Raw genomic sequence first — 14,700 nt, forward strand, 5'->3', positions numbered from 1 at the left:
GACGTGCCTATAAAATAAGCCATGGCACGATTTTCTGGAGGCAATAAAATATAAGGCATCCCCCCAAAATAAGACATGCTGGTGTATTGTTAGTGGTGGGAGCAGGTCTGCATGGCGCTTCTGCAGCGCGCGCCTCACCGAGCGCTGCTGTCTCTCCCGGGTCCCGCTCAGTTGGGACTCCGCGCGGTGCGCGCTGCTGCCCTTGCCAGCTCCCGCTGAGGCGGAAGTGAAAGCGGGGAGGGTGTTTGGCCCCATTAATAGAGGGAGCCGAACGTAGCGGAGGGGCGAGTCAGCGCGGTGGCCGAGCTTTTCGTATAAGGTGAAGGCAGAGGGGACGGTGCTGTGGGGCGGAGGGTGGGAGAGCGAGAGACACAGAGAGGGCGGGGGCGGAGGTTGTTCCGGATCTACGGCCGCTGGGTGCGAGGCCCCGGGTGCGGCGGTCTCGGCTCGCTCACCGGGCCTGAAGGAGAGGAGGTTGGGTGCGGCTCCGTTAACGGCGCCTGAGCGGCTGCTTCTCCTTCCGCTCGCCTCTTCACTGGGTTCTGCGTTTGCTGAGGGATTTGGAGCGTCGAGGAGCGGCTGACTGGGCCCTGCCCTGGTCTAGGAAAGCGGGGAGCAAATTCGGGTTGGTTTTTTTTTGCGGCGCGGGGGTGGTGGTGGGGGGATATTTTACCCGCTTTGCTATCCTCCGCCTGTGTGTAACAGGAGCGGGTCTCCTTCACGAACACCGGCAGTGCCTGTGTTGCAGACCCGGCAGGAGAAGCCCGGGGCGGGGGGGGGAGGGTTGGTTCCTCTTTCCTCGTCTGGCTCCCTCCTTCCCTTCCACCAGCGCCCTCCCCGGAACAAAGAAACGTGGGAAAGGGGAAACGGGCCGCCCTCCCCCAGGGTCCTGTCACAGTGCAGGTCGCCCGGGACCCTTCAGCTCCCGAGTCCTCGGGAAGCTCTAGAAGGTGAGAGCTGAGGAACAGCTTGCAAGCCCAGCCCAAGTTCCTTCTCCCCGCCCCTCCCGGCCAAACAATAAAGCTTCCCGTAGCTGCCGGCTCAAGCAAGGCATGTTGGATGACTTCCCGGTGGTGGTGTTAGCCCTGTTCGTGTTATTGCCGAACTTTTGTAGCCTTTGCTCTCTTCTCCACTTTTCCCGTGTAGCACAGCGCCGAGTCCCGACTGAGCGGGAGCCGGCAAACACAGCAGCGCGCGCCACGCCGAGTCCCGACCCAGCGGGACCTGGCAAAGACAGCAGCGCGCGCTGCACTGAGCCCAACCCAGCAAAACTCTCTGAAAGCTTAATACCAGTAAAAAATTAAAAAGCTTAACAAAAAAAATAAGACATCCCCTGAAAATAAGCCGTGGCGTGTTTTTTTGGAAGAAAAATAAATATAAGACATGTCTTAAAATGTGAGAAACACGGTATCAATGCGTTCTCTACTATTTTCATTTTTCCAGATTGTCTGTAATCTTGGTTACTTTACAAGTGATTCTTATAGTCCAGCTATGGTCTCCTAAGTAAATTGGAAATTTCCCCCGTTCCTTGGTTCCTGAGTCTCCCAGTTAGTTAACAGAATCCTTCTTTCAAGCCTAATTTCAGTGGAGGGAGGGGATCCTGCGGCCTAGCGGAAAAGCTTGGGCATTGGGCACAGATGCTGTGATCCCTGCGGTACAGTATCTGGCCTGTTCCTCAACAGGAAGGGGGGGTAAGAGAGGGCCTTTTGGTGGTTCCCTCACTGCGAGAAGTGAATCTACAGGGAACCAGGCAGAGGGTCTTCCCAGTGGTGGCACCCTCCCTGTGGAACGCCCTCCCATCAGATGCCAAGGAGATGAAGAACTATACAGCTTTTATAAGACACCTGAAGTTTAATGTTTGATGTTTTATTATGTTTTTATATGTGTTGGAAGCTGCCCAGAGTGGCTGGGGCAACCCAGCCAGATGGGTGGGGTATAAATAATAAAATTATGATGATGATTAAATGTGTGTTCTCCCATCTTCCCACAATTCTCCCATCTTCCCACAATCTTTCCAAGGGTTTCATCCAATGGTGGTTTTGTGTTAGAGAAAGAAGTTTGTGATGGTTCAGGGGAGCGGTGGGGGAAACTTTGTACGCTGCCCTGACAGTTGGATGCAACCATTATCTTAATTACGCTGAAAATGATGGGACCTCCGATGAAACCTCCATTTGTTTCTTCCCTGTTCTGTGCAAGTTCACCAAATCGTTTTCTCCACCTGCAGCGCGGAGAATTCATGTGTCTGTGTAATGAGACCTTTCCTACGATATCTGTACTGTGAACCTTGCCAGCTGAGGGAACATGCGGAATTACGAATGGCTCTGCTTGGAGTTTTGCTTCAGCCGCGTGGGCCTCAGAACAAGGAGGAACCTTGTGCCCTTGAGCGCCATCTCCTCCAGCTGCTTTGTGACTTGGTTCCACATTATCAGGTGAGGCATTGCTCTTTCCTACCTGACACCATCGAAGCACTTTGGTCCGTTGAGGAGGGGCTGACGTTTGGCTGCTTGAAGTGGAAAACAAGATGGCGTCGCCCCCGTTCCATGTTCAGAAGCTGAGTGGCCTAGCTGTTGTATCTCATTTCACAGTGAGGTGCCGTCTTACACCTCACCGGAGGGCAGCAGGCCAGCTCAAGGGGTACAGGGCAGCCCTTAGCCCACCCTGTCCCTCCCCCCAGCACCTTGGGGGATGTAATCCACTGGGAGCAGTCAAATACCATATTCCTTGTTTTCCTAGAGTGGACATGCGAGGGAATGTTTGGTCCAGCCAGTCGAAACTTCCTGTTCCTCCTGGCTGGAGCACCCTTCCTTTTCAATGTGATTAAAGGTGGGCGTGACCTCATCTGTCCAGGTAACAAAAGGACGAGTCACACAGCACACCTCCCTCTTTTGACTTTCTTCTTCGTTTGACCAGCTTGTAGCTAGGACAGCTCTGCTCAGCTAGCAGAGACAGTGGAATTATTCCCCCATATGGGGTAGATTGTGGCATCTTTATTCTTTTAAGAGGGATTCAAGGGAACTTATAATAGTGCGACGCTCACACGAGCCTGCAACCAGCTATCTGCTGTGCATGTAAAAAGGGGGATGTAAACTCTGCTAAGCAAAGGAACTTGCTAGCGCAAGTTAGGAAGGATATTAATAAACAATATATCCTCTCCTGCCACACACACCTGTCACCTCAGGTGGCTGCCTCATTCTGCCTAATGGCTCCAAAAGTGCAGGAAGCAGTATGTCAGACTACAGAAGTATATTTGAGGTTATCAGGTGTTCTTCAGGCAGGCCTGAGTAGGGGACATATATTTTCAAAATCTTGCATTTTCCAACAAATTGATGTTTTGAGCTCTTGAAATCGCAGGTTGAGAAATTGAGAGCGCTCCCAGCAGGGCGCATAGAGGGAGGTGAAAGTAGACAGAGAGATGCACAGAAGAGAACAGGGTTTCTGTGCTTTTTGCAGCTGCGTGGAAGTGGGAATGTTTGGCAGGCAGAGTTTTCTCCCTCCTGCAGCATGGCGACCGGCCAAAAGTCCCTTTCCTGCTCCTCTGTTACAGCTTCAAGAACCCAACTGTGTTTTGCATCTAGTCCTCCTGTGTGGAACAGCCCCCCTCACACTTCCCGTTTTCCACTTAAGGCATTTCTTCCTTACGGCTTTTTGGTTAAATAAAAAGAAAGCATGGGCTAGTCACAATCACTCGACTCACCTTGTAGGGTTGTTGTAACAATAAAATGGGGAGCTGAAGACCCACCTTTGCAATAAATAAATAAATAAATGAACGAGTTTCTCAGTCCTACTTATTTCCCTCCCGCAGCTAAAAGACCTGCCACAGGTCACAGAAAAGCTGCTGTGTTTGGAGCAGCTGTTCCGAAGTCTGCAGCGCCACCCCGCTTTTTGGAAAGCCCAGTTGCGCCAGCTCTGCCTGCAACTTTTATGCATCTGCGAGGTTTGCCTGCAGATCACTGGGGAGTGTTCGTCCGTGGTTTGCTTACTGGAAGAAAATGCTGAGCTGCTGAAAGAGGTAGGCTCTGGAGAGAGAGAGAATCTATTTATTTTTAAGTGTGCCATGTATCTCGGTTCCCAAGCTGCTTTTGCTTCACGTCTGCAACACTCCGGAACATACCAGAGCAATGTCACTCTTGTCACGGTAATAGAGCTTAGGACACCAAAGCCTTGTGGGACACTGAGGATTGTTAATTGTGTAACTAGGACAGTGATGGGCAACCTTTTGAACTTGGTGTGTCAAAATTCGACAAGAAAACCGAGCATAACTCAGGTGGTGTGTCACTTCGAGAAAAAAACCATAATTTCACGATATTTATAGTTTAAATAACAAAAATGTATAATTGTGATAAATAACTGTATTTAATAAACCAAAAACTAATTATTTAACCAAACTAAACCAAACCAAAAACCCCGTATTTATTACAAAGTGCCCAGAGTTGTTGAGCTTTTTGGGGGGAGCTGCTGATCAAAGTTTTGGAGGTTTTTTGGGGGGATGCAAAAGTTGCTTTGCTTTTTTGGGGGGGGAAAGAGAACAGATATAAATGACGAATAATACCTTCGCTGAAACTAACACGCACCACCGACATAGTCTGCCAAAGCGCCAAAAGCCCCAGCACAGAACGGGTTAAAAAACGCAAGCTGTTACACCCAATCATAGTCTGCCAAAGCACCAGAAAAAAACAGCACAGAAAGGGTTAAAAACCAATCTCTGGCTACCAGCAACAACAGCAACAAAAAAGGATCCGGGTTTTAACAGCTGAGACAAGTTGTAGCAGAGACAAACTCTAGGAGACAAGCTGTAGGAGGAGCGGGAGAACAAATGGGGGAAAAAACCCAACAACAACAGCGCGAATGGGCCGATGGGGCGCGTGCCAGCAGTGAGGGCTCTGCGTGTCACGTCTGACACGCGTGTCATAGGTTCGCCATCACTGAACTAGGAGAACCTTGGGCCTAATTCTGTGTCTATTTGCAAATTGATGTGTGCACATTTGTGTACGCACAAACATAGAGCCTTCTTCCCTTGTGGGTTCCTCAGCTGGTGCCCCCCCCAACACTCCTCTGCCTCTAGCCAGCCCATGGCAGCTCATTTGTTCTATGGCACAGAGCAACTTCTTCTGTGATGCTAAATCGTGGCCCTAAACTAGCCAGCACCTTAACAAAGGAACCGGTTTGGCAGACTTCATCATCTGATGCATTCTGCCCTCACAGATGCAGGGTCTCAGTTTCTAGAAGGGGATCCTGACTCATAGAACGATGTCATATGTGAGAATTGTTCTTGTTTCTAGCAGAACTCATACAAAATTAACCGCCTTCTCATCAAAATCAAGGAGTGAGCCAGGAATTCTAAAACAGGAAAAAACACAATCTGTGCAGATGAGTTCAACATTAAGATTTTTAGACCCATTTTTTGTGAATAATTTTTATTAGTTTTCATTTACAAAAATCCAAAACAAACCTCATTATATGCGTTTTGAATCATAATACCAACTCAGATAACAATTAATCAAATATCCAATTATATAATTTGGATGACCTCCCGCTCGCTGGATTACAGGTTCAGTAATTCTCTCCCCTCCCCCCGCTTTATATAGATATAGACCCTTTCAAGACTCTTCCATCTTTCCCATGACACTATTGCAGAAACAGTCCTGGGAAGGAGCTTCCTTTCCAGCTTCTCTCTTCAGATTGCAGACATCCCAAGTTACCTGAGAAGCACAGGAGGAAAGAGTCGGCTGCAGTTGCTTCCATGCCCCGGAGTAACACCAGAAGGGCCGCTGGGTTATTTATTTTTGAAACCGGGCTTGGACACAGCTCACTGTATTCAACAGGATGTGTTTTGGAAAACAGGGGTGTAAAATGTTGGCAAGGTAGTTTATCTCCACAAGCTGTTAGACTGAAAAGATTTCACCTTTGGCTGTCTTCCCCTTGTTCTTTTAGGGCTTTCCATCGGAGGTGGCCATAATTGGATTAGGTTTGCTACTGCTTCAGGCTCCAGCCACTCAGCAAAAACCAATCTTAAAGCTAGGTAAGGCTTTGTTGTAAAAATATATATCTAATAAAAATCCCCCTTCCAAATTGTTTCCCTTCATTTTGTCTTCTTGTTGTCTTTTTTTAAAACCCAGAAACTTTCCTTGGCATATCAAGTCTACTATTTTTGGCTTTGCTGCCTGGTTTTATTAATCGGAATGGAAATTAGTGGTTTTATTATTAACATTATTTGAAGTGTAAAATTATTAACTCCCTGAAATAGTTAGTTTGGAGCAAAATAGTTCATTAGGGACAAGAAAAAGTTGATATATGTGTTATGTCTTGTGACTTCCATTTACATAGCCCGTGGGGGCTGAGAAGGTTTATTTTCATGTTTCCTTGGGTCTTTGGGTTTCCTTTTACTGTGTTTCTCCGAAAATAAGACACCGTATTATATTTATTTTCCCTTAAAAAAACACACAATGGCTTATTTTCAGGGGATGTCTTATTTTTTTATTAAGTATGGTACAGTTTAACCTACAGTGGTGCCTCGACTTACGAATTTAATCCGTTCCGAAGGCACCTTCGTAAGTCGAAAAATTCGTGAGTCAAAAAACACCCTTGGAAACGTGATTTCCCATACGAATGCATTGAAAATGGAAAAATTCGTAAGTCGAAGCAACCCTATCTAAAAATTCGTAAGTCGAAAAATCACGAGCTGCCCATGGAGGACATTTGGCGTGCCCCCTGCCCGCGACTCCCAAGCCTTCCCCCAGCTGTCAAAACGAAGGGGGAAGGCGCAGCTCCCCCCTTACCCTGAGAGTTATGGATAGTCTTGGGAGTTGCGGGCGGGCAGTGCGCCAAATGTCACCCCCCTCAGTGAGGGCACCCGGGGCAACCCACCCCTCCACCCTCTTCCTCCGCCCCTGGGCGGTCCCACTTACAACTTTGCTCTTGTTCTTGTAGCCATCAAGCTCCTTTCCTGCTCTGAAACTACGATGACTCTTGCCGTAGCCCCCATCCTGGCAATGCCCGCTCTGCAGATCTTGTCTTCCACCGCCGTGCAGGGCAGCGCGATCGAGGAAGACGGTGGCCCTACTCGGCAGCAGCTGGCCATTAATCTTTTAGAAATCGTGCAGCGAGAAGAATTGCAGGAAGAGAAAAAGCAACCGGTGAGGCTTCCATTCAGAACCTTTCGTTTTTCTACTGGTGGGAAGTACTGTATTTTTCCGTGTATGAGACAAGGTTATTTTATTATAAAACTATGTTAAAAATTGGGGGTCGTCTTATACACGGGTAGTGGAGAGGTTGGACGGGCGATTGGTGGCTGCCGCGAACAGGAGATTGTCAGCGGTGTTTTTGTGGGTGATTGGTTGTTTCAACAAGGTCCGCTGGCTATTGGCTGCTGCAGCAATTGGGCGGGTGATTGGTACTTGCTTTCGGCAAGCGTGCGGACGATTGGTTGCTTCGTCAATTTGTGAGCGATTGGCTGTGGCGGTCCTGCGGTCCTGCGGGTTATCGGCAACCCCCCCCCAAAAAATCTCAACAACTCTCTCCCATCTCCCCTCATTTTCTCAATTTGGAGTCCCAAAGAAGAGGGGGCATCTTATACACAGAAAAATACGGTAAATCATTGCACGGCACTCCAGCATGTACCTTGCCCCTTGCTTCCTCCTCCTGTGTGAGACTTGAAGCCACTATTCAAGCATGGCTCACGATGGTGACTTAGCCCTTACAAAGTGCCTCCAGTTTCCCCATCAGATTGTGAGGGGGCCTTGCATTTAGCCCCTAGCCCTGAGGTTTTCCAGTATTCTCTTCTTTCTTCCTGAATCCAGCAGACCACCAGAAGTGGCCCGTGATCAATTTGGCCCGTGATCCTCCTTTGTTGAAGCCTTGCCTGCCTTTTGCCTCCCCTGCCTTAGAATGTGGTAGAAGTTCCCGAGTTCGGAATATAAATGATACCTGGCGTAATTTGGAAAGCTAATCTAGGTAAAGGGACCCCTGACCATTAGGTCCAGTCGTGACCGACTCTGGGGTTGCGCGCTCATCTCGCATTATTGGCCAAGGGAGCCAGCGTACAGCTTCCAGGTCATGTGGCCAGCATGACTAAACCGCTTCTGGCAAACCAGAGCAGCACACGGAAACGCCGTTTACCTTCCCGCTGTAGCGGTTCCTATTTATCTACTTGCATTTTGACGTGCTTTCGAACTGCTAGGTTGGCAGGAGCTGGGACCAAGCAACGGGAGCTCACCCCGTCACAGGGATTCGAACCACCAACCTTCTGATCAGCAAGCCCTAGGCTCAGTGGTTTAACCACAGCGCCACCTGGGTCCCTAGGAAAGCTAATCTACTTGGAGGTAAAATAAAATAAAAAATCCTTCCAGTAGCACCTTAGAGACCAACTAAGTTTGTTATTGGTATGAGCTTTTCTCTAAGGTGATACTGGAAGGATTTTTTATTTATTTTGTTTCGACTATGGCAGACCAACACGGCTACCTACCTGTAACTAGAACTACGTGGAGGTGTTATTCTGCATATCTAACTGCAGCCCTGAGCATGTCAACTCCAAAGCAAGTCCCAGTCTGCTCAGTGGGGGCTATTCTCTCATTCATGGATTGGATTTCAGCCTTAAGGACCAAATCTTACTCTGATATCTTTCCCAGTCTGGAAAAACAGCTATTTGTCTTGTAAATCTGGGTTCCCGCAAAATAAGCCTGTGGAATTTTCTCTACACCGCCCCCCACCCCAATATTATTAGTGGGCAGCAGAATGAGAACAGTGGAAGGCAGTAGGAATCCTCTGGGGGTAGTGATTAGGGGGGGCACATTTACCTCTAAGCAATCCCATCAGTCAAAGCGCCAACATTGCAGGTGGCTGGATCTTAATTTTCCGCATGCAATAATTGAAGGCGATAAACGGGGAGGGATAACATTTATTTATTTATTTTTTAAAAAATCTTTTGCACGAAATGGCTTTTTAAAAGGTCACATAAAGTACAGGGGCATTATAACTCCCCATTATCCAAAATGAATTTACATTACATTGAACAATATAATTAAAAACGACCGCGGAAGTGCTCCAGCAGCTCGTTCGTAAACCTCTTGGCCGATTCAAAACCCGAGAGCAAATTGTCTCCCGCCTTGAAGCCAGTTTGTATGTCACCCTAGCGATGCTGGGAATCGCTTGGCTGGTCTTAGGCATGGCTGCCCGTAGTTCGCTGCAGCCCCTGTCCAAAGGAGAGGGAGGAAGAGGAAGAGGCTCCACTTAGAGCCCCTCAGGTACCCCCCCTCCAAGCCTGCCTATTCTCCCTGCTGCTGCTGCTTCCTTTCTCTGCTTTGATGTGTCTCCCAGTTGGGAAACCCTTTTGCACACCGAGGGCCACTTTCCCTTGGGAGTAACCTTCCGTGGGCCACATGGCGGTGCTGGCATGGCCAGAGGCAAAAAGTGTGTGTGGGGGGGCAGTAGATGGAACCACATCCCAGCCATTTCACTGCCAGAGGCTTCTAGGAACCTGCTGAGATACAAACCCATCACCTAGGCAGCCGCCAGGCATCACCAGAGCTCAGGCTTGAAGAAGGTGCGGGACAAGGCTAGAGAGGGCATGTGGCCTGGGGAGAGTCCCTCAGAAAGCCCTTTATCGCATTTATGTTGTGCATATCGTATCATCCACACGGGGCGTAATTCCCCCAGCTGTCACCTGGGTGCTTAGAAGCGTGCTAAGGGGAAGGCACGCTTGCGCTGGGCAAACCCTCACCGATATCAACTCATGCCTGGAAACCTACTGTACTTTTCCGTGTATAAGACACGGTTCTTTTCTTTAAAAAAAGTTTAAAATTGGGTGGCGTCTTATTCCCTGATAGTGCATTTGGGGGACGTGTGATTGGTTGCTGCAGCAAGGGCTGGTGTAATTATCAACAGCAGTGTCGGTAATTTATTTGAAGGAAATAACTTTCACAGCAATGAGATGGTGACATGTTATTATTATTATTATTATTATTATTATTATTATTATTATTATCTGTATGCTTTTTAGGCAAATCGCTGAGGAACAATTTAGTTTTTTATTTAACTTCCAGAGTGCCATATTTTGAACATACAGACTTTCCTGGTTCGAACGTGCCTTTTCTTTTGCCTCAGGCCTCTTCTGACCCTTTCTTCCCCATGGCCAGTGCTTATGGTTCATTGCACACGACCTGGAAGCTCTTGGGGCTCCTGAGAGAGACGTCCTCCGTTTCCGACTGGCTGTCTTCTCTTAAATCCGTGCTGCCCATTACAACGCAAGTCCCTGCTCACGTGGTCCTTTTGCTGGCTTACCTCCTCGTTCAAGAAAACGGAGACTGCCTTCGTGACGTATTAGCTGCCACTACAGAACTTGCCAAAGCAGATTCATCCCAGGTAAGAATAACCTGGCCGTGTGATGGAGGCCCTACAGCCAAGGTTGGCCTCGTCTCATTCCCGTTTGGTCTGTGATGCCTTTACGCTGCAGTTCCTGGCTTTTAGGCACATCTCTGTCAAGGTAGGGAGGGATGGAGAGTTACTGACAGGTCAGGGCAGCTAGACGGCCCAGTGGCATAGCTGCCAAGTATCCCGTTTTCGCCGGGAAACCCCCTTTTTTCCTACCGTTTCCCGGTGGTCTCCCGTATAGGTTTTTATCCCGTTATTCTCCCTTAAATCCACTTCTGCCGGCGGCCATTTTTCTGGTGCCACTTTCCCTTTCTATGGGCACCAGAAAATGGCGGCGGCGGAAGTCGCTTCTACACGTGTCCGGAAACGCGTAGACGCAACTTCCGGTGGCGCTTTGCCCTTCTATGGGCACCAGAAAATGGCGACGCCGGCACCAGGTTGCTTCTACACGTTTCCGGTCATGCGTAGAAGCGACTTCTGGCGCTTAGACGGGCTTAGGAGGGCAAAGTGCCACCGGAAGTTGCGTCTATGCAACTTCCGGTGGCGCAGCCTGCCGATCCCGGATTTTTCCATCCAGGACTTGGCAGGTATGCCCAGTGGTCTCATTCTGTATAAGGCAGCTTCCTATCCCCTTGAGTTCTACTTTCTTGGGATCTTCTAAACACAGTTTTGGGAGAAGCACTGGTAGTCCGACGTGTGGCCTCCTTTCTTAGCCAGTTGACGGTGCTTGTTTGTCTTTTGTTATAAGAATTTAAGGTCTCATATATATATATATATATATATATATATATATATATATATATATATATATATAATGATATGTTCATAAATGCAAACACGTACATAAGTATATAAACCATGTGTCTGAAATAGTGTAGGAGAAGAATCCTGAAGCCATTTTGACTCTCCCAAATGGACTTCAAATAGGAGGAAGGAAATGGGAAAAGCTTTCCAATGGTCTTTGGACTGTAGGGGCTCACACCTCCCTGTAAATACAGTCTGGCAAGTATCTGTGAAGCCAAGCACACACTCAATATGTGTAAGAGATTCAGGAACTAAGTATTTATCATCTCAAAGGAATTGCCAGGCTATCCAGAAAAGCCAATCAGAGAGTAAGGCATTATCAGGTATCCTGGCAGACAGGAGGGAAGCAACACACTCAGATTTCTGTGATGTATGTATGATGTATGGAGGGGTGGTCTTGAGCTCCAGGGCAGGGAATTTCAAAATGTCTATATAAGGGCAGGCACACCTTTGTTCTGGGTCCTCCTCTTTTCTCCTGTGTGAGAAGGAGCACCCTGTTGCAACAGTTCAATAAAGATCAGGCTTCCTATCTGCTTTGCTTCTCAATATTCTCTGGTTGGCCTCTGTTATTTTCTCCTACCGATAGGGACCCTATCATAAGGACTCTCTATGGGCTCTTGGCTACCCCATAAGGGAAAAGGAGCAGTTTTTTCTTATAACAGTCTCTTCCAGAAATGGCCTTGCTCATGAAAGCTTTTTTCAGATACAGGGAGGTGTGAATCGGAGCTTGGGTTTGGCTGTTGTATAGATTGGCACTATTAGAATGTCGTCATCTTCATATTGACTAAAATTCAAACGGAAGCAACAGACTAAATTTTACAAGGGCGGGCATAGGATTAAGAAAGAGGTACAAAATACTTCTTCATATGCTGGTAACATGTGTTTTTGCTGGGTGAGTGGGGGAATTAAAAGCACCTTTTATAACGGCTGTTTATGCACCGTGAAGTTGCATAAAAGAGTGCCGCAAAGGCCAGCGATAATACAGTGAAAGCAAAACACTTCTTCAGAAATCCTACAGCTGATCGCTGTATTTAATTTCCTTGCTTGTCTTATTGCTTTTTAATAACATCCACTCAAAATGCAAAAAGGCCCAAACAATGATAACCAGGGAATCGTGCCATGCTGTTTGCAGCTCTCTGTGGGAACAGATGCCTGCAGATGGTTGGCTGGAGCTGCTTTTATCGTATTAATTCAAAACAGATAAATGGAAACTGCTTTGCAAGGAATGGGGATCTTGGGAATTTTCTTTTCAGCCTCAAATGGCTCAGGTTGTCTTTGTTCGAGGTCTTCCATCGGAATAAAAAACAAGCTTGCTTTCTCGGGGAGATAATGGGGGAAATAGAGGGAAGGGCTGAGAGCGTGGTGCCAGTGGCTGTCTGCTGTAAATTATTTGCATAGTCATAGATCAGGATATGGGTTAACCCCAGGTCAGCCCCATCGACTGCTGCAAAAATGCATTTTGGATCTGTAAACTTCAGGTATTTGGCTTAGTGGGAAGTTTTATGGCTGACTTGGCAGGACAGTCATAGATTTTATAACAGATTATTTTAAAAAATTATCATTTTAGATTTTAGAAATTTAGGTGATGAAATAGGTTTCTCGAATGAAAATTCACGGCAGATTGTGACCCAGGTTCTTTTGGGGCTCAGATGCTGAAATTCGAAAGAAGCCTTAAGGCACGTCCGTTACTTTGGAAAGTAACAAATAAGGTTTGGGTGGTGTGAAACTGCTGATTGGGAAAATAGTCAATAATTAAACGATATGTGTAATACATGAGATAATGGAAGACGGGTTTTTGGAAGGCAAGGGTTGGTACAGGCAATATGGCAGCTGCTTATGTTGCAATAAATGGACCCTGAGTTGTCTTGAGGTGATGATAAGCGCTCTTGGAATTAAGTTTTGTTTACATCTCTGGGCTTAACTTTCATGTAAATGCAGTTTGGGAATGAGCTGCATTAGAGATACAGTGGAACCTCGGTTTATGAACACCTCGGTTTACGAATTTTTGGTTTACGAATGCCGCGGACTGGTCTGGAATGGATTAATCCACTTCCCATTACTTTCAATGGGAAAGTTCGCTTCAGTTTATGAACGCTTCAGTTTATGAACAGACTTCCGGAACCAATTGTGTTCATAAACCGAGGTACCACTATTGCTGTTTCATGTTGGAACAATATATGGATGGATGGCATTTTAAATAGCAAGGGTGACTAGGAGATGTGAAAACTATGGATCTTAATTTATCAGTTGTCACTTGTGGTTCTTTTGAGATACTGAAGGGTTCATAGAATCATAGAGGTGGAAGGGACCCAGTGGCTCATCTAGTCCAACCCCTGCAAGGCAGGAACCTTTTCCCCCCACGTGGGGCTCGAACCGACAACCCTGAGATTAGGAGCCTCATGCTCTACCGACTGCCTGTTGTTCAACAGGACAGGTGACAATTTTGTCCAAAAATGGAGCGATTCCGTTTTTCTAGGGATGGGAGGCAACACTCCTTGGATTGCATCGAGGGAAATAAAATAGCTCTCACTTTCTTATTCATATTGAAAGACTGCCCCTCAATGAGGCCAAAATTAGATTCACAAAGGGTATGTGTGCCCCTGCACAGGGGCGAATCTCCATGCTCCGCTACCGGGGGCAGAGAGCAGGCGGGAGCGTGGCTGGTCCCCCCCCCCCGGGGTGTGTGACGTGCACCCGTGGGCGTGGCATGCATCCCAGGGGTATGGTACGCCGTCCACGGGGGTGTGGTGTGCTGCCCGCAGGGGCATGGCGCACGTTCTGGGGGTGTGGCGCCCAACGCGTAGGGGGGTGCATGGTGTATGTCGGGGGGGGCTGCTCCGATGGCACCCTGCCGGAATAGTGGTGCCAGGGTCGGTCCCTTCACACTCCTGTTTCTCCGCCAGTGCCCCTGCATCCCCCCCCCCGGAAAAACAACAACACTGGCTTCACTGAAATAAAATGGCTGCTAAGGCCATACTGACTTGGTTTGTTTGCAAAAAGACTTTAATACAGTCTTCCTAATCAGATGAATTGACTCATTGTGCCAAAAAAAAACCCCCCACAAAAACTGTTATTATTTTGCATGTGAATCCAAGCGTGCTGCAAGAAAAAGGGGGGGGGAGGGGATAAAATAAATTGTTGAGTGAGAGGTCATTTGTGCATTGTAACACAAGATCTATTACCATTATTAGCGTTTATGAGTATCTTGGGGATATTCACCCTTTTATGGGCTATCTCAACTGCAGCAATAAAATATTTGCCTGGTACATGACACCCTTCTGGGAAATTCATCAGAAGAGAATGCATCTTCAGTTCCTCGGCTTAAAAAATAAAAGACTAAGAATAAAGCAAATTGTGGCCTCATTTAGGTAGAAGTTGGAGTATTTAAAAGAAAAAAACAATTACCGGTATACACTTGGTTTTGCTGCCTGAGAAATGCCTTAAGCAATGATGACCATATTCTAAATCCTCTGCTCTTGGGAACCAGGGAGTGTTTGTTGGGTAAATGAATGAAATGCCATGAACTCCTAT

The 14,700-nt window shown here is 47.5% G+C and overlaps 1 protein-coding gene across 2 annotated transcripts in view; it reads left to right on the plus strand.

Moving 5' to 3' along the window:
- Window positions 1–14,700, plus strand: part of FOCAD (focadhesin) — a 106,718-nt gene that overhangs the window by 12,929 nt on the left and 79,089 nt on the right. For both annotated transcript variants that reach the window (XM_035140663.3, XM_088658826.1), the window contains exons 7-11: window positions 2,225–2,429; window positions 3,803–4,009; window positions 5,932–6,019; window positions 6,928–7,133; window positions 10,099–10,356. In XM_035140663.3, coding sequence (XP_034996554.3) covers window positions 2,225–2,429; window positions 3,803–4,009; window positions 5,932–6,019; window positions 6,928–7,133; window positions 10,099–10,356 — 964 coding nt within the window. The remainder of the gene's footprint in view (window positions 1–2,224; window positions 2,430–3,802; window positions 4,010–5,931; window positions 6,020–6,927; window positions 7,134–10,098; window positions 10,357–14,700) is intronic.

The sequence above is a fragment of the Zootoca vivipara genome, chromosome 15, assembly GCF_965207765.1.
Source record: "Zootoca vivipara chromosome 15, rZooViv2.hap1.1, whole genome shotgun sequence".
Taxonomy (NCBI): domain Eukaryota; kingdom Metazoa; phylum Chordata; class Lepidosauria; order Squamata; family Lacertidae; genus Zootoca; species Zootoca vivipara.